General features: G+C 38.9%; 1 protein-coding gene across 1 annotated transcript; it reads left to right on the top strand.

Annotated features, from left to right (window-relative positions):
• Positions 1 to 9,980: 9,980 nt before the first annotated feature.
• Positions 9,981 to 24,789, top strand: LOC145465548 (multidrug and toxin extrusion protein 1-like). Its single transcript, XM_081449324.1, has 12 exons — positions 9,981 to 10,184; positions 13,073 to 13,593; positions 14,872 to 14,914; positions 17,289 to 17,333; positions 17,964 to 18,061; positions 18,822 to 18,919; positions 20,216 to 20,329; positions 21,026 to 21,093; positions 22,164 to 22,272; positions 22,850 to 22,925; positions 23,731 to 23,800; positions 24,249 to 24,789. Exons 2-12 carry the CDS (start codon positions 13,103 to 13,105, stop codon positions 24,393 to 24,395), a joined length of 1,359 nt encoding a protein of 452 aa, XP_081305450.1. The 5' UTR covers positions 9,981 to 10,184; positions 13,073 to 13,102; the 3' UTR covers positions 24,396 to 24,789.
• Positions 24,790 to 27,199: the final 2,410 nt, after the last annotated feature.

The following is a 27,199-nucleotide window of genomic DNA, read 5'->3' as shown; positions in this document are numbered from 1 at the left end:
ATCCCCCCACCCCTCCCTAAAAAATATCTTAGATCCCAAAATAATCCATCGACAAGACATACCGAATCCATTCCCTGTTCCCCATCTCCCGGACCAGATACGCAACAAAGTTTTTAAACTGAGAGTCCACCAACGCTGCCGCTTAATGTCTTAAATTTCTCAAATCCTGAAGTTTCAATCCAAACGTTAAGACAGGCATTGAAAATGCATAGAGAATTTAATAATAATAATTATCCACCTGCAATTTGGTTTACCAATTGTCGCTTGTTCACGTCTTACAAAAGTCTCGCACATTTTCGCTTCAAGCCCGTTCAAGCTTCAAGACAACGAAGACCGGAAGTGGCGTTAAATTTTTGCGTTTGACCGCTGTACAGTACGGTAAACACACTGTACCCCTCACCAACACCCTTGGATTGAGTAACCTGTAGAATACTCGGATGGATCAATCGTTAGGTGACTCTGTTCGAGATATTTTCTAAGACCTTAACTTATGAATATTTCCAAGCTGTTTCTGCACTTCAGCTTGTGACATCCTCCTGTTTTTATATCCCTAAACAACGAAAAAGGTACCCCTGACCGGTGGCACCCCTGTGGGCGGAACCCCTGACGGGTGGATGCCCTGGCGGATGGAACTCCTTCCGGTTGGAGCCTCCCCGTATAGTCCATTATAACGGGTAACCCATTGCCTGAGGTCAGGTGGTTAGCAATATAATTTTCTTCCCATTACAAAGCAATTACTATTAGGGTCACGTTTTATATTTTCGTGTCATTTACAATATTTCGGAGACCACTTGTGCACATTCGATTGTTTCACTATCTACTACTTGGTTTGTGCCCCCTAAAATAGCCCTTTGAACGGAAATAAGCCCGGGAGGTTTACCGCATATATTTTGATATTCATGTATCATAATGTAATCTCGACAGTATTTGATTGTGTTGTAGGCCTGTTTATATATGATTCTACTGTGGAGAACAGACTGGGAGAAGCAGTGCAAACTAGTAAGTGCCTTACCTTCCAATTGTTAGGCAATTGTTATCGTTCATTTTTTTAGAGTGATGACCTGGCCCAAGAGTACCAGAGCGAGCGCTTATTATTTCGGGGGGGTGGGATACAATAAACATGTGATGGGACAGCACGTTAACGCTGAGGGGAACACAGAATGCAGTGGTGATGTAAGAATTAATAACAAATTATGAGAAGATAACAGACCACTTAGAAAACCGGGACAAAACATCCCTGAACACGAGAAATCCAATTCCATCTTCTACGTCTGATTTCATCGCTCGTTCTGTTCACTTCTGTGTTCTCCTGAATTTGTTGGTGGGAGATGGTCTGAGGCCACCTTATTCTTAAAATCCTCTTCATGCACTTGTATTGGAAACCGTCCAGCTTCTTTGCTTCTGTTTTCGTAAGTTTCCAAGCTTCACAGCCATACATCAAAACTGACCTAACAATTGTTTTAAACAATTGTACCTTCGTCTTTCTGCCAATCTCACTGGTGCCCCACATTCTTCGCATCCTATAAAAAGCCTGTCTAGCTTTACTCAGCCTATGCTGTATGTCCTTGGTTGTTCCACCTTCTTTGTCCAGCAGTGCGCCTAAGTACACAAACTCTTCCACCTCTTCTACTTGTTCACCATTAATCTCTATTCGTTGGTCGTTTTTGGCATTCACCCGCATGACTTTTGACTTTTTTGCATTGATCTTAAGACGGACTCTTGCAGCTTCATCGGCTAGTCTGTTGCTCTTATCTCTTATGTCGACGTACCTAGACGACAACAAAGCGATGTCGTCTGCAAGGTCTAGGTCTTCTAAGATCGAGGTGAACTTCCATCGTCTACCAGTTCTTCTACCTTCCGTAGTTCTGTTCATGACCCAGTCAATTGCAAGTAGAAATAGGAAACCAGACATGACACATCCTTGCTTTACTCCTGACTGGACTTGATACTATTCTGTTGTTTCACCCTCATCTAGGACTGCACACTCAAAGTTGTTGTACATCGCCTTCACCAATTCGATCAGCTCTTCTGGGATTCCGTACATTGACATGATGTTCCACAGACTTTCTCTATGTATAGAATCGAACGCTTTCTCAAAGTCTATGAAATGGGTGTACAGAATTGCGTTCCATTCGTTGACTTGTTCAAGTATATTCCTGAGAGCAAAGATCTGATCAATGGTACTTCTGTTCTCTCGAAAACCTGCTTGTTCCTTCCTCAGGATGTTGTCGACACCTTTTTTGATTCTACTTATCAACAGTCTTCCAAAGATCTTACTGATGACTGGTAATAATAATAATAATAATAATAATAATAATAATTATAATAATTTAATAATTTATATAGCGCATATTTACATGGTAACAGTGTAATGCCTCTCCAATTCGTACATTCGCGTAGGTCACCCTTCTTGGGTAACTTTACCATCAATCCTCTATTCCAACTTTTTGGTGCTACGCCCTCTTCCTTCACCTTGTTAAACAGTTTTGTTAGTTCCTGCGTTCTCTCATCTAAATCTGTTTTTAGAAGTTCGGCTACTACGTTATCGAGTCCAGCTGCCTTTCCATTTTGCGTTGCTTTTACAGCACTTTTCACTTCGGTTGGTCGAAATGGTCCAATATCAAATTGTCCGTCGTTTTGCCTTCTTTCCATTTCACGGGGCTGAATGGGCCTTTCAGGTGGGTCTTTGTTGAGTACTGCGTCAAAGTGTTCTTTCCGGATCTTCAGTCTTCTGCTCCCCTCATCTGTCGGTCTTCCGTTTTTATCGTTTACTGCTGTACTCACTCTTCTCGTCTCACCCGTCAAGGTCTTCACTATTCGATGTAATTCCCCAGTTCTTCCATTTTCTGCCGCTCTCTCAGCATTTCCTGCCATCTCATTCAACCAGCGTCTCTTGTCTTCACGTGCACTCCTTTTCACTTCCCGGTCCTTTCGCTTATACTGCTCCCTTATTCTTCGTTTGACTCTTTCTGAACGTGTACTTTCGAGCTTCAGTTTAAGTTGTCTCCTTTCTTCTACTTTCTTTCACGTTCCTCCGCATAACCAGGGTTTGCTTGCCCTCTTGGCTGTCCCTAGTACCATTTTAGCAGTTGCAGCGTAGATATTCTCCATTCTGTTGTTCGTTTGATCGGCATTTTCTTCTTCTTCCAATCCCTCTCGGGCCTGGAATCTGTTTCTGACCTCAATGTTGTATTTGTTGCGTATTTCTTCATCTTGCAGCTTTTGCATGTCAAACCTTGTTCGATCGTCCTTTTCCCTTGGACTTCTCTTTAACTTCAGCTTAAGCCTAGTCTCCACTAGGTAGTGGTCACTTCCCACATCTGCGCCTCGCCGAACTACAGTGTCCATAACTGATGATCTGTATTCCTTAGCAATCATTGTGTGGTCTATCTGGTTTTTAGTTCTGCCGTTCGGTGATGTCCATGTTGCTTTGTGGATTTACTTATGAGGGAAAATCGTTCCTGTAATAACTAACCCATTCATCTCACAGAACTCACACAGCCTTTCACCATTTTCATTCCTGACTCCTCTTCCGTGGTGTCCCAGTACCTCTCTTTCCTTAGTTGTTCCTTTCCCTACTTTAGCATTAAGGTCTCCAGTGATAATCAGGATGTCATTTCTGTTGCATTTTTGCATTGTACTTTCAAGCTGCTCGTAGAATTCATCTTTGTTCTCCACGCACGCGTCATTGGTTGGGGAGTATACATGTAGCAATGTCAGTTTCCTATACTTTAAATAGAACCTTGCCCTGATGATCCTACTACTTTCAGGTGTCCACTCCATAAGGCATTTAGCCGCTTGCTGGGACATCATAATTGCCACACCTCCTTGGTGAATCTCTTCATCACCGCTGTAAATTAGTACCTGCCCTGTGTTTAGTTTTAATTTCCGCTTCTTCTCCACCTGCATTCGCTGATACCCAGAATGTCCAACCTATATCTTTCCATCTCTCGTGCTACTTGGCCAGCTTTTCCAGTCTCAAACATTGTTCTAACATTCCAATTTCCAATCCTGGTTTCGAGCTTCGGATTCACGATCGAAGCTGTCGGCTTTTGGGTTTCCTTTCGGCTTTGACCCAAATGCGTCATTCTGCTACTGTGAGCCCTCGTCGTTTCACCGATGTTGGTAGCAATTTGAATGTCTTCCGTTTCTGTAATAAACTTGTTTTTACGGGAATGGGTTATCAACCCCCAGCCCAACCCCCAACCTAGGGGACCAGGGAGGTCACGCTTCGTCTGGCCTCTACCCTTCGACCTGTTCGGCATGGGTGACCCTACCAGGAGTACAAGACTCCAGCCGACATAGCTCTAGGGGTCACTGAGACACACAAACCATCCCACCGCGATAAGGTGGTGACCTTGTGGGATGGCAAACATATTAGTTACTCACAGCAATTAGTCAGGCAGCTTTCCGTAAAAATAAGTATCTCCGTCAAAAATATTCTAACTTTCCTGAATATTATAACCTAAACTATTTTGGAAAATTTTAACTTGCAGAAAAACTATATATCTACTTCTTTTCGAAAAAAGTGGAATTATGATTCAATCCGTATAGTCCTTAGTCCTTCGTGTTAAATCCCTACTGTTGTCCCCGCTTCCGATGACTGCACGTACTGTTAAATTGCCGCTCCACGGCATGATGCATAACGGTGCGAGGACGCCAACAACTCAAGCGTGAGCACATGTGCATGCGTACAATGGATAATGACCTTATGTTTGGTTCCATACCTCCTCGATACAGTAAAACAAGATGGCGGATGATGCTTTCAGCAGCGCGTTCTCACTTGACATATTAAGCATAAGCACCAAAAGAGCAAAAATGTCTGGTCTGCTTTGCTTGTGCTCATGCTTGTTTTTTGCTTGTCCTCATTATCTTGTGCATTTGCTTATCCTTGTGTTGTGGGCGTCCTCACTACCGTTATGCTTATTCTTGCACTTGTGCTTATGACGTCATGGTGAAAACCAAGCTTTAGAGTTCCTTTCAGTAGTCTGTTCCGCCATATTTATTTATCGTGCATGCCTTCAAAAGAGTCCCGTACTATGGGCCCAAACTGTTACCTTTTCTCCTTTTTCAAATTCAGCTTCTAAATGATTAAAGAATTATATATATAAAAACATTTTAAAAGAAATATAAACGCCAGCACCTAACGTTTCGGCGTCATTTTGTCGCCATCATCAAATGCAAATTTTTTGTTGCACAAATTACTTAGGGGAGTGGGGAGAGCGGACACTTCTTTACCTCGTAAATGATGTCTTTACTTGTGTTCACTGTTATAAAGGTCGGCACACACGAGGGTACTAGTCTCAACGTGTGAACTGGCCATTTTTGCTTCAAAATCTGCTCGCAGGGACCAAACTTTGGTCCAAACTTTGGTCCCTGCGACTAGCCCCAGGAATTCAAATCAGTTTGAATTTTTTGGACAAGCCCCTGCGACTTGTTCCTCAAAACGCTTCGTGTGAACTGTTCGTGGGACAAGTCCCTGCGACCAGTCCCTTCGTGTAAACTCTTCAGGGGTCTGGTTGCAGGGACTAGTCTCAGGGATTTGTCCCCTCGTGTGTGTCGACTTTAAACTAAACGCATTTTTTGCCCAATGGTACCCAGCGTCTGGGAGTGGTCTGTGTAGTGTTTCTGCTGTTGACCTTCATGTTCTTTAACTTTACTACTTTTATTATTTATTTTCAATCAGGCACAGCATAGAACAGGTGTTAAGTCTGAGATGAACCAAACGTCAGAAAATTTATTAAATGGAGACATTCACAAAAAAGACTCGGGTATGTATTATTGGTTATTGACAAATCACCAGCGCAAAAAATGACGCGCGAGGAAACATGAGAAAAATATAGCTTGCAACGACTTGCTCATTTGACAAACTGCAGTTTTGTGGTGGCCTGCCGTATCAGAATTGGTCATAAACTGAGGGCTTATCCTGCATACCGCAATGAGCAATCATGAACTGTGGGCTCAATCTGTGTTCCGAAGTGAGAAGGCGTCATGAATTATGGGCTCATGTAATTCAAGGAGAACTGATTCTTGTATGAAGTTGATAAACTTCAGAAACCGTGTTCACGGTGAGTTCTTCTAATTCGTTCTTAAATTGAACAAAACTAGGTATAGGTATATTTTGCATTATGCGAAAATCTCTCTACTGTAACCTTTTTTTCAGAATTGGTCCTTTCAAACTGGATTTACAAATCTTCATCCCTCCCATTTTTGAGTCGCTTTGATGCTGAGGTGACTCAATCAAGACCTGTTCTTCTGTCAAAAGAAATGAGTGACTGTAATGGAAAACATGAATTCATCTCACAAGGAAGTGAACCAAATACAGCGGTGTGTGATGTTCAAGACAGAAATAGACTTACATCATCAGAGAAGAAGTCTCTGATAAGAAAATGCATTCTTCCCTTAATTATTTCCTTGTTGATATTAGGCGCTGCTGTAGTCATACATCTTTTAGTTCCTCTGCCGTCTTCCCACGATACGGCGTCAGTTGGTAATGACACACTTAGTTTTAACGTGACCATAGTAACCACGAAATCGCCGACTTTGGATTATTACAAATTAGTGTAAAAGTTTGTGCCCGCTTTGAAGCAGCTGAACTGTCTGTTTTCAGATAGTAGGAAAATTTTGCTCAAGGCAACATGCACGACGGCCAAACGAGGAGTCGAGAGCACGTGGAATATCCTGCAGTCAGTTGATTTCGCACTGCTATCCTTGGGGTTTTGTGAGGTTATAACCAGAATGCCGGTGCCATGGTGTTCTTGATGATATGCACGAGTCGTCTTCATGATATCACTTTGTCTTTGCGCAATCTACCTATCATGCCATTACCTTCAAGTCTCTCTTTTAGTTCTTTGAATCTAAAGCATGCATTTTCAGTGACTGGTGCAATTTTTCCGAGGTGGGAGTCTTTTGTAATAGGTGGTGCTGGGGAGGGGTGCATAAGAAAGATATCTCAGCAAAAATGTTTATCTGTTTAAAGTATTGTAAGTGAATGATGTCAATGATAAAATATAGAGGTTATTTTACAATATATTTGATAATATTTAAGAAAGCATACGCTAAATTACCTTTTTGAATTACATTCGACAATAAGCACTTAATGACTGGCCCCAAGGGAATCAGTGAGTTTTGTTTCCCCGAGACCCTCAAATCTTTTCAAAGACCCTTCATGAAAAATATATTTCTAACATCTTTTCACAGTAAAGAACCTTTACATTTGCATTATGAGTTTTCGAGTAGTACTTGAAAATTACTGTAATTTTGCTTATTAAAAACTGTTCATTGAAGAATGCAGTTTAAGAGTTTTCATTGGCTTAGCCATCATGGTATACATATATCTTATTAGATGTTTTGGTGTGTAGTATCGCTGTATCCTTTTACGAGTTGTGCCGTATTTTGACGAGGCCTTAGGGCGATTCAAAATACAAATAACGAGTAAAAATATAAAGCGATACTACACACCAAAACATCTAATAAGAGGTTTTTTTATCCAACTGCTGTAGTCAATAGATTTATCAATGAAAGAGGGAGAGTGTGACAGTTTTGCGTGCGCACGCCGACCTGTAGGGCAAACAGGTTTTCTACTGTACAAATAACTGTACAATATCGCTGTATATTTGTACTGCTATTTGGACGGTATTCGCTGCAGTTGGATAATAACCGTATGTAATGGTGATATTAGGCAGAACCATAACAAAAGTTAAAACAGGATGGCATTAATACTGTTGTCAGCCGGTTTTTTCTCTCAGGTCTCTTAGACGAGTGTTATAGCGATCGTAAACGCAAAATAGGTTAGCATGTTCATTTGTGACAAAGCACAATACTGTACTGCAAAGGTCGTCATCTACAATATGTGTTTTTGTCGAGGAGGAGAGCATAAAAAGAAAATTTAATCAATTTTAAAAAATGAATTATCCTAAAACTGCATAACCACTCCCAACAGTTGCAAAAATGACTTGATTTCATTTTAATTTTTCTCAAGCCACGCGCCCGGCGGGTTTAGAGCCAACTTATTCATTTTTTCTTTTTTATTTTAAGGTGGCTCCGAATCCCCTCCTCATAAATTTTATTAAGCTTACCAAAACTTTAGTCTTATTACTATTCAATAAACTGTTAACAATGGGGTTCACAAGGTTCGTTTTTGAATAACAATTAATATCAATTAATCTATATCAGGAGCCATAATCGGGGACGGAGACCGTAAGTCTCGGGATTCGCGCGTACCTATGATATGGGACAATTTTTCTATTTTTAGAACAAATTGCGCCATCCTGACGTCATATATCCGCGCGGATTCACGCACATGTCGGGGGCTCTCGCGTGGATGTTGTCACGTTGCGTGATCAAATGGTGAGAGTTGAGAGATTCTCTTGCGTCTTTTTCACAGCGATGGCAGGGAATGAGGCAGGGAATACGAACCAGGACGCTCATATGTAGTTTTATGCTCTGAGCTAACGGAAAAGGTGGGTTTTCAGGGTCGAAAACAAGACTTCAATCTCGCGCTGGGAATGAATAATAAGATCTGCTCACGCTAGTTGTAAGCTTACGTGTATGTTTTTGCGTTTGTTCTGACTTAAGAATATAGCAAGAAAACTCTCTACTCTGGTATCGAGTTAATTTGTGAGTTTCTCAGACAATGGTTCATCATAACCAAAACCTGTTTTGACGGTTTCTTATTGTTTCTGCTTGTTTGGTGAGTTTGCAAAAGTTTTTGAAAGGAAAGTCTGACGCGTACAATTAGCTCATTTGCATAGTGCAGTTCGTGCACTTTCAAGTCCGAGTCGGTGTTTTCAATTGTCAACAAATCTTGACAAAGATTTCTTTCGTTATCTTTTGTGCTGAGCTGCTGTAACAAATTTCACGAACGCAAAAAAGGATACTAACATCATGTGTCTTTCTTCACCATAAGCATAGTGAAATTTTACACTGCGAAAATGAAACTAGACAAGGAGTTTTGATAACTCGATCAACAAAATCGAAATCGTTATTGCAAGTTTATTAAAGAAAGCGTCATCGTAACTTTGCTGATTATTTTTGCATTATTCACATATTTTCAGTTTAGCTTTTAATATGTTCTCAAACATTTATCAATCTTAAACATATTTAAAAACTATAGAGTTATTGTTTGAGTTCGATGTACGCTTTCACACGAAAGTGCGGTGGAAGTACAATTTGTCATGTTTACTGACTGTACAAAACACGCATCGGCGGGCGCTCTCATTCATCGATACGCAGAGAATTTACTGGATTTTTACACGAATAAAACTGAGCAGTATCTACGGACGTAAAGTTATTGGGCCTTGATGAAACATCAAGCGTTGCTTACAATTCAAGCGAAACTCAAACTAACAATTATTTTGTTTTACTTTTCGGTCGCGATAGACTGACAAATTCCTCGCAAGCGTGTGACAAGAGGAGCTAGGAAACTATGAAGTCCTGAGGCTCCGCTATATCTAAATATATCCAGCTAGTTTTTTGCTGTGTAATGGAAAAGCTGTTAATCTTCAACATATGTGAAATTTAAAGTGGAGTAATGTACAGCTCATGTAAAGAAGCATCCGTCGGAACACAACTTGGTCAGCGATATATGTAAGCTTACAGCGGAACATACCTAAATTCGACACTGTCTTACTTCACTCAAACTGGAGCAGCTTACGACGAAAATACTTAAGCAAAATTCCAACAGACGTAAATGCGTTGAGTTGTGGGCCAAAAACATGACAAATTTCGGGAATTTCGGACGCCGTTTCTCCCGCGCGACATCCGCAAAAATCCTCGCAGCATGTACGCGCGTGTGCCGCGGGCGATGGCGCAATTTGTTCTAAAAATAGAATTATTGTCCCATATCATGGGGACAACCCCAATACTAGAAATGGCGCGCGCTTACGGTCTCCGTCCCCGATTATGGCTCCTGTCTATATCTAATAGATTAGCTTTTAAAATTTTTATTTCGCTCCGAGGCTAAGGGAAAATCCTTAGGGCGCTTTCAATCTGGCCGCTGGGGACCTGTGTACGAAAAAGATTACCCGTGATGGTGTAACCCGTGCGGCAAATTCGTGCGGCATAAGCAGGAAAAAAAGAAAGAAAAAAAGTAGTAAAGAATGAAACTGCCCCATCACACAGCACATAGCTAAATACTGTCTTGGCAAACTTCTTGTTGTGTGAAAACACAGAAGTCATACCGGGTAAGTATCTGCTGTTTACTAGTGGTTCCAACAATAACAGCTTTATACTTCAACGATGCCTTCCTTGATCATCGTGTGGTCCTTTGCATCGAGCAGTCAAGCTTATGTTGAAAGATTAAGCTTTATTAGCTTTAATTGCTATGATTTTTCTTGACGTTCGTTTGCGTAAAGCTTTCTGGGTGGCCACGTTTCGCACGTTGCAAGCAGAGTTTGTTTTTAATTCCCAGAAATTCAATGACAAAAACATACTGGGCATAAATCTATCAATATGTCCAGATCCATTGTGTGGTTTTGAATATGAGTTTTCATGGTCTATATAAATAAGCTTATGTCAAAAACGTCTGTCCATAATGTCTGTCCCTGTATAAATGATGCCCCTAGAGGTTTAGCAAACCAAACTCTCACCAAAGAAAAATGTGAACCAAGTGGACCGCAGACCAGCAGTGCTGTAGCTGCATGTGTGCAACCTTTGTTCAGTCCACATGGGAAGCATCTCATTTTTCTCAAATTGACACAAAAATAATCTACAGACACTGCAGCTATTCCCATGCTGGGAGTGGGGTTGGGGGGGGGGGGGGAGCAGTCTGGGGAAGGGCAGGGTAGGAGGTACTTAAGTTAAGAAATTACAGGGATGTGCAAATGAAGCAGCAAAAATCCCTTTGAGTCTTCAAGAGTTTTCAGGCCCCAGTTATGTGGTCTTGGGTAGCCGAGACAACCCTCCCCTTGAGGCAACTTTATCGAGCGTTTTTATGTGAAAACATCATTTCTGTAGTCTGAGTCAAAGTTGACCCTGCATGATTATTCATAACCCTTATTGAATACTCAAATGTGCAAATATCCCTCTTTCTTTGAGTTTTCCTCGGTCATTCAATCAAAGTGGGTTTTGCGGAGTTAATTTTCACTTCTTTGATGTGAATTTCTGCTTTAAATCCTAAATCTAGACATTTCATGACACTCACTGTGCTGAGACTTGTCTCAGTTAGGGGAGTCAAAGTGTTTATATGAAGAAGAGTGTTCCTGCTTGCCAGGGTTACCCTACCTGCTGAGACAAGACAACTTGCCCACCCAAGTTGTTTAGCCCCCAAGACAGGTTCGCTATCTTCTTGTAAATGGTTGGTTGAATTTTGCAAAGAAATTTCGTGAAAAGTTACCTCGGCTAGGGTAACTTGGGGGGAAGGTTGTCTCGCATAACCAAGACCATATAAATGGGACCTAAGTGGCTATAAGAACTGCCAAGAAAGCTTTTCTCACTTTCTGTAGTGTGTTCAAAGAGACTAGTAGTATTGTGACTTTCCCTGTATAATTTAGATGTTAGTCCTTCTAAGGTTACCTCCCAGCATTGTGTTAGTCCAAAAAAAAAAAAATTATGGTACCCATTATACTCCGAGGTGAAGGGAAGTACTGTGGGAGTAAAGTACATCTAGCCTAGCTGAGAATGCAACATACATGACCCCAGCCAGGACTTGAATCCTGACTGCTAGATCCAGGCTGGGTTGTTCAAATCTTGATTTAGCTAACCCAAGATTACAGATAATTTTGATTTCGGTTTAGTAACTTTTTGGTGAGGTTTTCTGTTTATGTTGTTTGTCCTTCAGTTTTGTATTTGAAGAATCTCAAACTACACAAAGCATAAGCAGTGAAAAACATTTTTATTCAAAGAAAATTAATACACTTACATGTACTTCAGTTAACTTTTAATCCTGGGTCAGCTTTATCAGCTTTCAAACAACCCGTTTCCCAGAGTCTAATGGGATAAAGCTATCAAACCACCCTTGTGCCAGAAGTAGACGTAAAAATATCCCTTGCACCAGATCTTGACCCTTCTAGCCATCTTATGGTGCACATTTTACCTACATGGTTGTCACTGCCAGAAGAGAAATGTGAAAAAATATTTTAATCCCAAAAAATGTAAAAATCATGCATAATCATTATAATCATAATCATACATAATAAACCTCACAAAATCCTCCACATAGAAACATTATATCCCTATTAGTTTTTAAACCTGAGTCCTCTTAGTCCCTGTTCTATAATTTGCTGAGGGTTTTTCTTTCCTTTTAAGACTAAGAAGAACACTATGAACAGTAGTCTGAGTTTCAGTGAAAACTTTGAACTTAATTAAGCTGCATTATTATATAGACACAAGTGTTTTACTGGAAAATATAGCCCTCGTAAGATTTATACGAAACTATATCTGGGGACTTGAGTGGCGTATTTTCCATATCCTCACTAGTGAAGCTATCAATGACCTCACTGATCTCATGTTTGACCCTAAAACTACAATTAAATTTGTTGGTGTACATGTATGATCAAATCTTCCTTGAAAGTCTTCAGCGATCTTTGGTAATCTTCAGAAATCTTTGGCAATCTTTGGAAATGTTTGGAAAATATTCGGAAACGCTTATGTGTGGCCTTCAGACAATTTTTGAAGAATCTTTAGAAATCTCATGGAAAGTGGTCGGAAATCTTCGGAAACTCATTAAAAACGTCATAATCAGTATTTCTATATGATAAACAAAATAATCCATAGTTGTTTGTAGATATGGAAATTATGTCACTTGTTCAGTGCACTCACTCGTGAGATATCGAGTTGAACACTCGAAGAGGTATTCCATATCTATGCATGACCATGTGTTATCCTCTATTTTTTCAGGGAGTACTTTTTGGTGCAAATTTCTGAAGTGTTTTGCACATCAGCATACATGCACTGTTTGTATAATTCATTTGGTTCTGCAGTATTAACCAAGTTTGATTCCATTTTGACATAAATTGATTTCTTGAACAAGCATTAAATTTTTCGTGAATAAAAATGTTTTTCAATGTTTGCATGTATGTCAGTCAGAATACCAATTAACTAAATAAAATAATTAAATGCTAATACCTTGCAGATAATATTTTTACATCACAGAAGCTGCTACATGGCTGATGATGCAGAAAATCGAGCATTACCAAACAATGAATTTAACGTTCATGTTAGACAACAAGACAAACAATATCTGCAGGGAAGGACATCTGGTTGTCGTGGTGGATTGTTGTTAAGAAGTGTAGTTGCTGAAATCAAAGGCTTGTTTACTCTAGCATGGCCGACCGTATTATCTCACTTCTTCTACCATCTGGTGTTCATGATCAGCTTGTTTTTTGCGGGACGTTTGGGAGAAGTTGAATTAGCAGCAGGAACATTAGCTATTTCTTTTATCAATGTGTCTGGACCATCTGTTTTCTATGGCTTGTGTTCTGCCTTGGAAACATTAAGTTCTCAAGCATATGGAGCCAAGAACTTGCGTATGGTTGGTGTTGTACTGCAGAGAGGCATGTGGATTTTTGGAATAACATGCATTCTGACCTGGACTCTGTGGATTAATTCTGAATTACTGTTGCTGATGGTACATCAGAAAAAGAATGTTGCATCGTAAGTATTAGAGATATGTATCTAGTCCCCAGGGGGGTACTTGCAGTATACATGATGGGGGAATCAGACTGAGCTTCATATTGCAAACCCACAAAATACATGAGCCTGAAATGCCTGTCATCAAAATTTCCTACCAAAAAAAATACAAAACTTAAATACCTCAGTACTGATTTATTATCAGCATTTTTTCCGGAAATCACATGTTGCCGAAAAAATGTTCAAATGAATAATTTTGTGATCCACTGATTGCAACAAGAATTTCTCTCAGAGATGTGTAAACCCAAAAAATATACAACCTGAAAACAATACTGAGCGTGTAAATTTTGAACCCAAAAAAATAAGTCGGATCCCCCGTCATGTATACTGCGAGTACCCCCCTGGGATCTAGTCAGAGCAGTTTTTTCACTTGAGTAACGGGTCAGAGTAATTTGCATTTGTTTTGGTTTGCATTACCATGCAAGTTCTGTGATTAGTTTAAAAATCCTGCACCAGTTCTTCATCCAGTCAAATAAAACCCAAACCAGCCTTAACTTGCTCTTACAATTTTTCTTGTAATTGTGCTTTGTGTTGGCTGTAGTCATTTGGTTTGAGTTTTGATTAGATCACTGGATTGCTGGTCCCCTTGTCCAGAGTGATATGGCTAGGGTGGTTACATTGGTCCTGGGTTTTTTGACACTCAGTTGAAAACCACTCAAAAGACTGTATAATGATGTTACTGTAGTGAGGACACTTGAATTGTGAACACTTGACATTTTGTTGTACATTGTGTCAGTGACTTACCGGAGCTTTGCAGGCCTGAAGGGTTGCCAAGGGGAGCACCATTAATGCAACTACAGGAACAGAATCACATGCATGCATGCTTAGAGATAGAAAACCGCGCAACTCTTTTTTCACGATCAACAAGCATACGCCCTAGGACGACAACATTCTGCAACGTGGGGGCCATACTCCAGCTAATTGGTTGACCGAGACATGCAGCCTTGGTTTGCAGCATACATATTAGATATTGGAGATCCATGTTATGGTTAATTGACACCTGTCAAAACAAGGTATCTGCTGACCAGTATCACATGATCATATCGCAGGCTCAGGTATAGAGCTTGTCAAGGTCATGTCTTATTTGAAGTTGCTGCTAACCAAGAACTGATTTTGAAATGCTGAAGATGGTTTCCAGAATTTTTCTGAACCAAGCCATGTAGTGTAAACATTGAACTATTGGACATATATGTTCTCCTTTTTTATTTATTATTTTTTTTCATTATTTTTTTTTACGTTTAGTTTGACACAAGAGTTCGTCCTCATGTGCCTTCCTTCTTCAATAGTAAGTTCCATGAAGTTTTCTTAACGTGTATAATAACCATAACTTAACCGTCTTGTTAATAACTTTGCGCACATCTATTGCTAACTGCCTCTAGAATGCATCATCCATGTTACTAGGTGAATACTCTTGCCTTTAAGTTATTAATGCTTGGTCTTCTCTTGTACTATAACTATCAATCTTTCAGGAAATGTATATTAGGTTGATAAGATTTTCTTTCAAAGCACAACCCCTAAAAGCACGATTTCCAAACACGGTCAATCCACTGACCATGATTCCTTTGCATTACAGTTGAACCTCTCCATACGGACACCTTTCTAATACAGACAGTTTCCTACGTACCAACAAAATTCTCATACAATTCCTCTAAAAAAAAACGTCAGTCTATAAAACGGACCCTCCCTAAAACGGACTATGGACTCTAAGTCTCGGCCCTAGTGAGCAAATTCATACAAATCTAACCTCTTTATTACAGACACTCCGGGGACCAGGTGTCCATAATTTGCGGTGTGTACCATTTCCTGTCGGCGGTTACGCAAACATTGACACTTAATCATTCAGCAATACCAATACCAGAACATGTCAAAATGCTAGTTTTCAAAACTTACATTTACAAATGCAAGTACAATGCAGTGTAAATGAAAACACTCTAAACTGTCAGTGGAGACTTAAAAGTGATGTCATCATAGCGAACTCTCTAATACGGACACCTCTCTAATACGGACACTTGGCTCTGTCCCTTCAGTGTCCGTAGTAGAGAGGTTCAACTGTACTATGCTATATGATTGGCTAAAAAATAGCACCACTTTTTGATCCAGTCAGAATTAAAACCAAAACCACTCGTGACTAGTTTACATGTCAAGTTTTCCTGCACTTCACATCACCTTCCTGTGCATGTATTTACTTTGCCTTTTGATTGGTTCATTGGATTCTCCGTGTCCTTTGTGACTGGAAAGTTGAGAGTAATTTAACTTTGGTTTTGGTTTTGTGACATTCAATTGAAAACAGCTCTACAAAGTTGTGCCATTGATTTTAATAGAATGTAACATCATTTTTCCATATAATGTATAACATACCATATTATTAATAATAAATTATAGTGGATTAGACTCTTCACTTTTTGAGCACTTATGGATTTTAATGCAAATCTAGTTGTAGTTGGGCGGCTTTTTTTAGGATGGCCTGTCTGTCTATTATTTGCCTCACATTTGACATACAGCTGTAACTTAGTTTAAGTGACTGAATAATTTCTTTTTGAATATCTTCCTCAAATTGTGGCCAATTGTAACCTTGAGAGAGCGAGATGAACTCATACAGGGCAGGAAAAAACCCGGGTCCGATTGCCCAGGGGAGGGACATTTTGCTCCAGTGGGCAAGTGAAATTAGCCTCTGTCAGTAGTCTTGTTAGTGATAATTTCCAATCAAAAACTATGTCAAAACTTGAGACTGCAAGATGCGCAAAACAATGAGTTGAAAGCCTGGATTAATTTAAAATCCAAGCATAATTTCCTCATGTTCATCCTTTGTTATAGTGTATTACTCAATATTATAGACAGTACCTACAATGTAGTAAATAATTGTTGATTAAAGGCATGAAAAGTTTGCACCTATTGGGCAAGTGATACATATATTGGGCAACCGAAAACTGAAATTTACTGGCCCACTGGACAACTGGATTTCAAAATTTTTTTTAACCCTGTCATATCAACATGCAGACATAGACGAAAGTACATTCTTACAGGTACAGTTTTACAAATCATGCAGGCAGTGTAGCACATGCACATGTGCTAATGGACGAGGTGTGTGCATACATAATTTTAATGGTGTTCTTCAACAGTTTATGGAAACTGTTGTGTCTGAACGCAAATAAAGAAACTCCATGTATAAAACGGCTGACCAATAACAAACTGTAATGTTACTGATCTGTTAACTAAACTTGTTCAATACACTTTGAACACATGCTTCATGAATCTTTTTAAGAGTTCCACTCTGGGATGATTACAGAACCTCTTACATAAGCATCACACCTAATAGTATAGAAACCAAACTAATTAACATCATAACAGTAACGCTTTCATATTGAGAGTGTAGACTGTAACTGATGTTTCAGTGTACCGGTATATGGAGATTAACTGATAAGTGGGCCAACCTTGTGTTGGTCTACAAAACTGATTTGTATTAAAATCCATATGTGCTCGAAAACTGAGTTGTCTAAATTAATTTAAATTGTTCCACTGTTGTAATTCGCATGAGTCCTTTAAATCACTATTTTGGCTTTAATGGTGAATGTCATCTGGTCTATCAGTGTGTATATTAATATTAGATATACATATTGAAATATAAAATTATAATTGACACAGAGGTCTTTGTTTCACAGGGTGACTTTCTATTTGTATTGTTGCAAAGCTATCTTCAAACTCAGGTGCAATTCTGAATACCTTTCTTTTTTTGTAATAAGTCAAACTGTTGTGATTCTGTTGTTGCCGTTATTCAAACTATAGTTAGCTTAAACTGAACTTAACTTCAAATGGTTTTTGCTCTGTTTGTCAAGAAAATATACATGTATGTAGACAAATCTGCCATGGAGAGTCTTGGAAATTCAAGGTCTAGTGGTGAAATGCAAATTTTTGTACCGTGTAGTTACAATTTATCGATTAACAACTATTTCTAACTGAATGGATGGGGCAAATAAGCAAATGGAAAAGTCAGCAGTAATAACAAATTATAACAAAGTGTTGGTTAATTGTTTAAAAATGGAGAGTTATATAATTATATAGTCTTCAAACTACTGGGTTAAATAGAAATTCCTAGGGAGGCGGTCAATTTAGAGACCCCCTTGGAATGTAAAATCTTGGGTGATGGCAGGAGGTGCAAACCAAAAACTCTGTCTTGGGGTATGTATATATTTTTTAGAACCACACATTGTATTTGTTTCTCATTATTTACCCAGAATGTGTCTGGATTCATTGCCAAGTGATTATCACCTGAAGTTTTTCGAAATCAAATATACCTAACCTCATTTTATTTATTAATGACTGTAATTTGTTTCTAGGGCATTGTTAAGCCAGTCCTTTATGTTGGTGTTATTTCAAGTGGTGTTCAGATCGGCGCCAATGCTCTGATGATGTTTGTCTTTAATTTGGGTTTTAGGTAAGCTCCTTCTTAATGTTATTACTTACTAGTATTTCTGGTCCTCATTATTACCCATTATTATATGGTTGTGTCTCACAAGGACTGGGAACTACTGAATTCACAAATTTGATTGTTGGCTGAAATCAATTTTGATCATGGTCTAGATTTTCCCATCTAGGCCAGCATCTAGACCGGTTACATTTTGCGATGAAAAAGTTGCAAACTAAATTACAAATTAAAATATTGGCTAATATTCTTCTTCATAATTTTTTGAAGAGCCAAAAAGCCTCAACAGGTTGGGAAAAAAGTGAAGAGGACGAGCAAATTTTGGCAGATTTAAGTTCAGCTTATCACCATTTGCTGTTCTCCAGCTGTACTTTAAGTTTAATTGTAATTGTTTGAGCAGTCAAAAAAATTGATGATCTCAAAAAGGATCGAGAAAAGTCCCTTTATTTTTTGTAACTAGTTGTTTGTGTTGGGGAATTTAAAGGAGCTCAGTCACCGTATTTTGAATTATTTTGGCCAGATACAAAATTACTTTTATGAATAAATGGTAGGAAACCTGAAAATAACAGGTTAATAAGATAGAAAAACACCATTAAGAGATAATGATGAACCATAAAGGAACAAGGATGGCTAAGGATGGAGAAGATTAACACTGACTGCAAACGATGAATTTGAAAAATTGAGGCTAAACTTTTCAATATGCGCAAACTGTGATGTGGCTCCTTTAATCCATGAAGCCGAGGGATTGATAAGTGGTTTTTTCTTTTTACAGAGGAGTAGCCCTCAGCTGGAGCCTTTCCTCGATCACTATGTTTTTTTTACTGTTTTCCTATGTGAAGGCTTTCAAGCTGCATAAAAAAACATGGCCAGGTAAACATGGGCTTAGTGCTAGTCATAAACAGGAAGTGGAAAGTGTGTTCATTATAAGGAGTAATTTATTATCTATATGACTTTTTTGTTCATGTGATAAGAAATGGTTAGGATATGTGTAATTATACAGTTGAAGTCCGCTATTTTGAACTCTCAAGGGAAACAAAAAATCTTTCGAAATAGCAGGAGTTTGAAATAATCAACAGTAAATGACTGAAGGGGAAATCCATGGCATACAGTTTTGAGTTTGAAATAACAGGGAATTTGAAATAATTACCGAGTTTGAATTAGCGGGGTCCAAATGTAACATGGTTTTAATTGTATTTGCCCAATTGTTTGTTTATACAACTTAGCCTTTCAAACATGTCTTTAATCTAGTAGACATTTTATTTTAATTTACATTACCTATTTATTTTTGATCCATATAAAGAATGAGGTTCTCTAACGATATTTTGTAAAGCACATTTGAACAATTTAATTTCAAATATATTTTTTACTGTTGCCATATTGTCACACAAAAGAAATTGTGAATACAGTTGAATCTCCAGTTGTGACCACCTCTTATAAGCGACCAACTCTCCTCAGCAAATAGTTTTCCAAAATACCAAAAGTTTCCAAGTCAAATCACTATATTTGGAACCTCTTGTAAGCCACTTTAGGAGCTAAAAGTTTGAAATTTTCTTTTGTTTTTAACCTCTTGTAAGCGACCACTTGACAGACTATAGAGTGGAAATTGGATAATAAGGTGTTGTAAAATCATGCCATTCCTGGGTATTACATGTACAAGAGATGGAAATTTCTCAACAGCGTCAGTACCAGATTTTTTCTCGCAATGGACTTTTCACATGAATAAAAATTTTAAAACATGGGAAAGTCTCTGCAGATATACCATATGCTAATGTAAGCGACCACCTCCCATAAGCGACCACTTACGCTTGACATTTTTGGTGGTCGCTTACAGGAGGTTTGCCTGTAATTAGTTTTTTTTATTTAAACAAATTCTAAAGAGAAAGTGGTGATAAGACCAAAAAGAAAGTACAATGAAAGGTTATCTAAATATGTGATTCTCCCCAATTAGTCAAGGGGCATTTCCCCTTGCCTAACAAAACTTTTCTAATTAAAGTTTTTGATTGACTAATCGATTGATTAATTGATTGATTGTTTGAGTGAGAGAGTGAGTAATCAATTGAGGCATTGAGTGATTGAGTAATTGATTGATTGATTGATTGATAAACTAAGATGAATTCCAATTAATGTGGCATTAAGGTGCAAGTTTGTGTTGAATGCATATTGCAGGATGGACCACTGAAAGTCTGTTAGATTGGGGACAGTTTCTTAAGCTTGCAGTGCCAGGTTTGGTGATGACCTGTATTGACTGGTGGAGTTTTGAAGCTGGCTCCTTTTTAACAGGTATAGTTAAACCCTAGCTTCACTAGGACATTTGGTTGGCCAAGGGAATAGTTGAAGTGCATTTGGTATTTTATTTAAAATTATATTTATTTTTTTATTAGTAATAAAAATGAATCCAGAGGAGCTGCTCAAATTCACACTTCCCCCTCAAAATGAAGTGTGTCTTGTTTTGTTGCCATGTACATTAGGTTCCACTAAGGCTAGGGCTGTAAGAGTTTTGATGTAAGCAGCCAGGTCTTATTGTACCTTATATACACTGCACATATGTGATTGGATTGGAGATGAGCAAAAAGGAGATTTGCTTGATGCCATGATAGAAAACACTTGCTTGTTGTTTCTCTCAACAACTCTGCAATATATTAATGTTGCTTGAAGACAATATTGGCAAAGAGGATCATAATAACAGTTCTAAATCACTTCTATACTGTCATTTGATCCCTTGCAACAGGCTGTCCTGAATAGACCAGGTCAAATAACAGTTGAAAATATTGTTAATGACCACTGCTGACTCACAGGCTATTTAAAGCCAGCTCTTCAAAAGATCGTTTAGAAACCACTGGGCCTGCAGGATCCGTCACAACTTGGATGTAAGAGTCCCGCGGTTTCTCTCTCTCTGAAAAGCTGAAAATCTATAGATAATTCTTAGCAGCCATGATTAGTTCAAGGATTTTATCAATGATGTGCTCTTTTTGAAAGGGACCTTTGGTGAAGTACAGTTAGCGACCTATGGTATCATTTTCCAGTGGACAGCACTTGTCTATATGGTGAGGATAAACTCTTCTTAGCCTGTATTACAGCCACCCCAGGAAAGAGGAAATCAGAGAAAGCACTGTGTGTTGCTGTTGATAATCATGTTCCTTTACATAAATTATAATGAAATGCTTATTTTCATCTGAGTCTTATTCTTTGGCATAATTTGCGGTCTCTACAGCCATCTTTGGATCAAGTGGTCTGGATTCGAAGCCTGGCTGGGGACATTACAATGTGTTCTTGGGCAAGACACTTTACTCTCACAGTGCCTCTCTCCACCCAGGGTTATAGTGGGTGCTGGCAAATTTAATGCAGGAGGTAACCCTGCGATGGACTAGCATCCTATCCAGGGGGAGTAGAAATACTCCTAGTTGCTTCGTGCTACAGAAACTGGAATAACCTCCAGCCTGATGGGCCACTTGGCTTGTATGCAGACTTTTACAGCTAGTCCTCTCAGGATATTTGTCAGAATATCTGTCAATATTCTACATGTACACAGTTTCATTAAGTTAACTTTGGTGCTCTTTTAAGCATTTGCTGCTTCATTCTTATAATGATTTCTTTAAGATGTTGTACAGTTCTTGATAGAGAGTGAGGTAACTTGGGGGAGGTGTTCCCATATATAAAAAAGGACAGGAGAGCTTGTCGGAAATTTTGAAAAGAATTCCTAAAAGGTACCAAGATCCTGTTTTGTGGGCGTGGCTTGAAATGTTTTCCACCCCTAAGCGGTACCGATTCTAAAAAACCCATTATCTCTTGTCATATTTTTCTGAGCTCAATACCTTAAAAGGTAGCACAAAAGCTCCCGCTGTAGACCTTTTGAGGCTGAACACCCTTAGGGGTACCAAAACTGCATTTTTAACCCCTAAATGGTACGGTGAGCACCGCTGGAGGTAAGTGCAAAGCATTTGTCACATGATGAATGGGAATAGAAGAGGCTTACATTCCCATTCTGCAGTGCAAGCAACCAGTTTAGAAAGCTGCAGTCATTGTTTACAGGGTTCCACTGTGTTATTTTAAAATAATTGTCTACCTTGACTTCACCAACAAGACCATTACCAATCTGTGCATTAAAACTCTTTAGATTCCTGTTGGTGTAAGTGTGGCTGCTGGCGTTCGTGTTGGAAATGCCCTTGGTGCCGGCAATGCCATGGCAACCAAAAGGACAATTAAAGTGGCCCTTTCACTTGTTGGTAATTACAGATCTGGATTATGATGTCTATCTGTACTGTACATGTTCCTGTTTAAATCATGTTTTTTTTTTTCTCAGCAATGTGATGTCAAATTATTCAGTCTTGGCCCACATCAGCAAACTTTCATCATTGCATGTATGCACACCAAGCAATAATTTGTTGTTAAGATTTGAGCAACTGTCATCGGTGGTTGCTCTGGAAATTATGGAAATTACACTTGTACGTCAAATACTTATTTTATTTGCTTTTTTGTCCCAAAAGGGGAAATAAACCCTCCATAAGTGATCAAAAAATGTATACCGTTGCTTTAACCCTAAGAGCAGATGTTTTACCTGTATTTTTTCTAAGCAGTAACTCAGTTTACCTGTATTCTCGAAGTCACTTGTAGCATAGACAGTGACGATACCTAGCCATGCATACACCCATAGAAGGTTTAATGTTGATTAACACTGAATTTTTTGTTTGTAACTCCTAATAATAGCATTTCGTATGGGAAACTAATCTTGTAAGAGTTAGCTTGTTAAAGTTCACTGCTACATGTTCACAGGGAGATAATCAATTTGTATTGATTTCACAGTGTGTGTTCAACTTGTGGTATTTGCTGTCTTCTTTGGGCTTCAGGAAACCACTGGAAGGCTTTTTACTGACAATAGGTTTGTAATCTTGTAGAAACTTTAAAACAAAGTCTGCATTAATTGGACCAAATATACCATATATTGGTGCTAGAGCTTATCCCAGTTCCCATAACATATTAAGCAACTAGGAGTATTTCTACTCCCCCCTGGATGGGATGCTAGTCCATTGCAGGGTTACCCCCATCATCCAGTTTACCAGAACCTATTTATACATCTTGGTGGAGAGAGGCTTTTTGAGAGTAGAGTGTCTTGCTCAAAAAGACATTACCAAGACCCTGGCTTCAGGGCTAAAACCCAGACTGCATGATCTGGAGTCCATCGGGCTAACCTTAAGTCCACCCACCACTTTAAATTCAAGGTGGAGCGCTGTCATGTGTGCAAAAACCTTGAAAGAGACACATGCAGTGACTTTCTGGTTATCATGATTGACTCCTAGTCAGGCCTGACTATAGCATGGGTTATGTTGTGCTCTTGAGCAAAACGCGGCTACTCTCTTTAATTGATATAATTACATGTACCTATAGCCCAAGTGGATCTGGCAGTGGCTGACTAGCACACGATGTACAGATGTTGAATAGATGTATATCTCTCCACACAGTTGTACAAATGAATATCAGCAAATTGTTGGATTGAACATGAAGAAAATGCTGGAAGGTTGAAATTCGTAAGCCGTTTGACTCAAATGTCAGCTCACAGAACATCAGTCTTATGATGAGTTGTTGATCACTGATGAGAACTTCAAATTAATTTGGCCAAGGAATTCTTGACTTCCCTCTTAGATTACTTTGTAGCTAATTAGACTATTGTTCATTTTGTCTTGCAGAGATGTGTTATTGTTATACAAAAAGACTATCCGTTTTATGTCATTCTCTTTTATCTTTGATGGAATTCAGGTAATTGAAATCATTCTAATGATCGAGTGATAAAATACGACCCTTAAAGCCCGTCAGTGACCAACTACAAGAATTAATCATATCATAAACAAAATAAAAAGTCTGGAATGTTCATCAGTTTTACAAACACTAGAGAAACAGCAGAAACTCACTTAATTGCACGTGATTGACGTGCAAATAGCGTATGTGCCAAATTCCAATGAGCAAGTTTGACGTCCTTGTGATCATGCTTTAAGTCTTTCCAAATACTTTAAGGTATGCCAAGAACCAATCAGAATGGACAATTTTGTTGTGGAAACAATAACGCAATTAACATGCATAGCAGACCTATTTTTACATTTCAAGTGGAACTCGCACCTGCGCAGTAGATCAATCCCACAGGTAGGGGCTGGGGGTGTAGAAAACTGCCTCTCAAGTGATATGAATTGATGTTCAATTTTCATCTCAGGGTGTCTGTAGCGGTGTTATCCGAGGATCTGGCCGTCAGACGGTAGGAGTGGTGATCAATTTTATATCCTATTGCTGCTGTGGGCTTCCTCTTGGCATAGCATTGATGTTTCTAGTCTTCCACGATGTCACAGGTACAAAAAAATGAGTGTTAATTTTGTTTGCATGGTATTAAAAGTGCTGTCAACTCTCTCTTATAGACGTATCCCTGAAACAGACACACAAAGTTGGTGCCTAATGTTCTTCAGTCATTTTCTGAACCTAGCACGCCTCTCCTTAAGAAGCAGAAAACATGTGCCATGTTTCTACCGAGTTTTAGCATAAATCTACTAGCCTTCTATCATGAATGCCGTTTGCTGATTGGCTACGCTGCTCACTTTCTATTTTGTTCTAGATCAGTAGTGGGAAGCCTAGCAATGTGCAGTTGTTATCAAAATGACGGCCAATTCTTTGTGTTTTCAAAGTGTCTGTGAAGAGGATTTAGATGAAGTTTTGAATGACTACAGTAAATTAAAGAACCTGTTAGGTTAAAATTTCCCTATTAAGCACCCTTCACATTAGAACCATTCAAGCTAAATCTCAATACAGGTCCTTATTTTCAAAATATAGAGTTTATTATTTTTTTTTCAAATATAATAACAGTACATCACATGCAATACAAAAAAAAAGGTAACAAAAACTAGCCAGAGCACTGGCAGTGGTATAGGACCACAATACTGTACTGTGAATGATTCAATATAAAGGCCACACCCAAGAGTAGAAGTTAAAAATAATTTAAGAACCTGATTAAGAACCTAGATAGCCTAATTTCACAGTAAACACCGTTTATATAAGAACCTGTGGAGGCTAACTGGAAAAAACCTAGGTTCTTATACGCGGGTTTTTTACTGTAGTAGATTTTTACTAAAACAATATTATTAGTTTATTTGCTCTCGATTTCCATGCGTGATAGTTGACGAGTGCGCAGCCCGAGTCAACTATCATGCGACAGAAATCTCTAGCTCATGTTATTGTTTAAATTAATAGAAACAATTTTTGATCAATCGGCACGTATATTTTTCGGGGCTATTTTCTAATTAACATTGACACGGCCTCTCTGAAACATGCAACACAGAGAGAAGCGTAGAACTAAGTAACTAAAAAATGATAATTGTGGAACAAATGGGGAAAAGTTAAATTCCCTGGTTTGTCGAAGCATTCCACACTTCCACGTAAAAAAAATTACTTGTGGAGTTATGTCAAAGTGTAGAAACCAAGGATATCATGGCCAGTATTGGACATTTATCGGTCGGCTGAGGCAAAATTGTCTGACTGTTTACAGGGAAAGGGAGGGGGAGGGAGGAGGGGGGGAGTAAAGCAATAGGTGTTGAATGCCACTACAAATATGATTCGGGAGCAATGTTTGCTAACTCTGTTGTTTTCTTGTTGTGTTGAAGGCCTCTTGATTGGTCTGTTTTGTGCAGTCGCGCTCCAGGTAAGCATGTGACAAGTGAACTAGTTTTTACCGAGGGCAACCTCTTCCCCATGCATGCATGACAATAGTAAACTGATTGATTGATTGACTGATTGACCGGAACTCTTAACCAGTTAATGTTATTTCTTCTATTTTGAGTATAGTTGCTTTAGGAATAACAAATTTGTGGTCTTGTGATACTAGATTTTTTCAGGTGAATAGTGAATTGATCTTGTGTTTCTAGTGGATTCATATCAAGAAATTGTTTTTCTTCAAGATGATTGAAGGAAATAAATGATCGTGTACTCTTCTGTATTTACTGTTGAAAATTCAAACACTTCTGTGTTTGAATTAAAAATGATTTTCTCGAACGTTTTTCTGTGTAGCGTGCATCTTCGTTTCAGCTGTCAAGCATTCTTGAGTGTTTGTCTGGTAACGTATTTAAAGACAGACAGACCTGGCCCTGGTTTAATTGTAGGTAGTGCCAACGGAACAATAAAATTTCTTCCAGTTACAAAATCTTCCACTGTTGAGGTTATGTACAATATTCAACGACTGTACAACATACTTTGTGTTGCATATGATACATTTTATCTTGCAGTAAGATCTTATGTGTAATTAGAATTTCTTTTGATAAGTTCCTCCCCAAAAATGAACCCACAAAAAATGTATTTTGAACGTATGTAAGCTTAGGATTTCACTTTCAGAATTCAGTGGTATGTACATTAACAGGATGTAATCTTGTAATATTTGATTGTTTTAGGCCTGTTTATATGTGATTCTACTGTGGAGAACAGACTGGGAGAAGCAGTGCAAACTTGTGAGTAAAGCCGTAAAAGACTGGGCTTACCAATTATTTTGATTTAAAAATGTCGCCTAGGTCAAGAGTATCCGCGAAAGCGGTTATGGGAACATGGAAATAGTAACAGATGTGGCGCGAATGAACGCTGAGAAAGAACCCTGAATGTTGTGACGATTTCAATCGAGAGAAGATAACAGACCATTTAGTAAACCGGAGTAGAACAACAATGAACACGAGAAACTAAAGGAAGAAGATATCCTGGAAGTATTTCTTCCTCGAAAGAAACCGGTAGATTGCGCCATAGAACAGCTGCAGAGATGTTCTCTCACTGGTACGTTATCTTCTCTTGACGTCCCTTCAGCATTCCATCCCGTTTTATTTGTTTATTTTACCCCCCAGAGATTCTAAAGCCTAGACTATCTACCACTTTAGAAACGAGAAGAACCAGGGACAAGTGTCTTCTTGCTGTGGTTGGTGGGAACGTTACTAGGGACAAAACAAATGACGAGAAGCCACATTGGTTCCAGTAACGATCCCACATGTGACTGCGAGGGGAGACGCAATCCTGATTTCTTCTCGTTTCTCAAGTGGCGAATTCCGTAAGTTACTTAGGAGCGGGGCCTTTCGGAGCGTGGAAAGACTGAGATAAACAAGACACTTGGTTGCGCCCACAGTTTACTTCAGGGATTAATGCCCC

The sequence above is a fragment of the Orbicella franksi genome, chromosome 13 (genome assembly GCF_964199315.1).
Source record: "Orbicella franksi chromosome 13, jaOrbFran1.1, whole genome shotgun sequence".
NCBI lineage: Eukaryota > Metazoa > Cnidaria > Anthozoa > Scleractinia > Merulinidae > Orbicella > Orbicella franksi.
The sequence above is the reverse complement of the archived record's forward strand: the minus strand, read 5'-3'. Positions and strand labels throughout refer to the sequence as shown.

Coding starts and splice junctions, on each gene's coding strand:
- LOC145465548 (XM_081449324.1), top strand. CDS start 13,103: ATGGCTGATGATGCAGAAAATCGAGCATTACCAAACAATGAATTTAAC. Junction 13,594..14,871: donor CAGAAAAAGAATGTTGCATC/GTAAGTATTAGA, acceptor TTTTACGTTTAG/TTTGACACAAGAGTTCGTCC. Junction 21,094..22,163: donor GGACAGCACTTGTCTATATG/GTGAGGATAAAC, acceptor AAAACTCTTTAG/ATTCCTGTTGGTGTAAGTGT.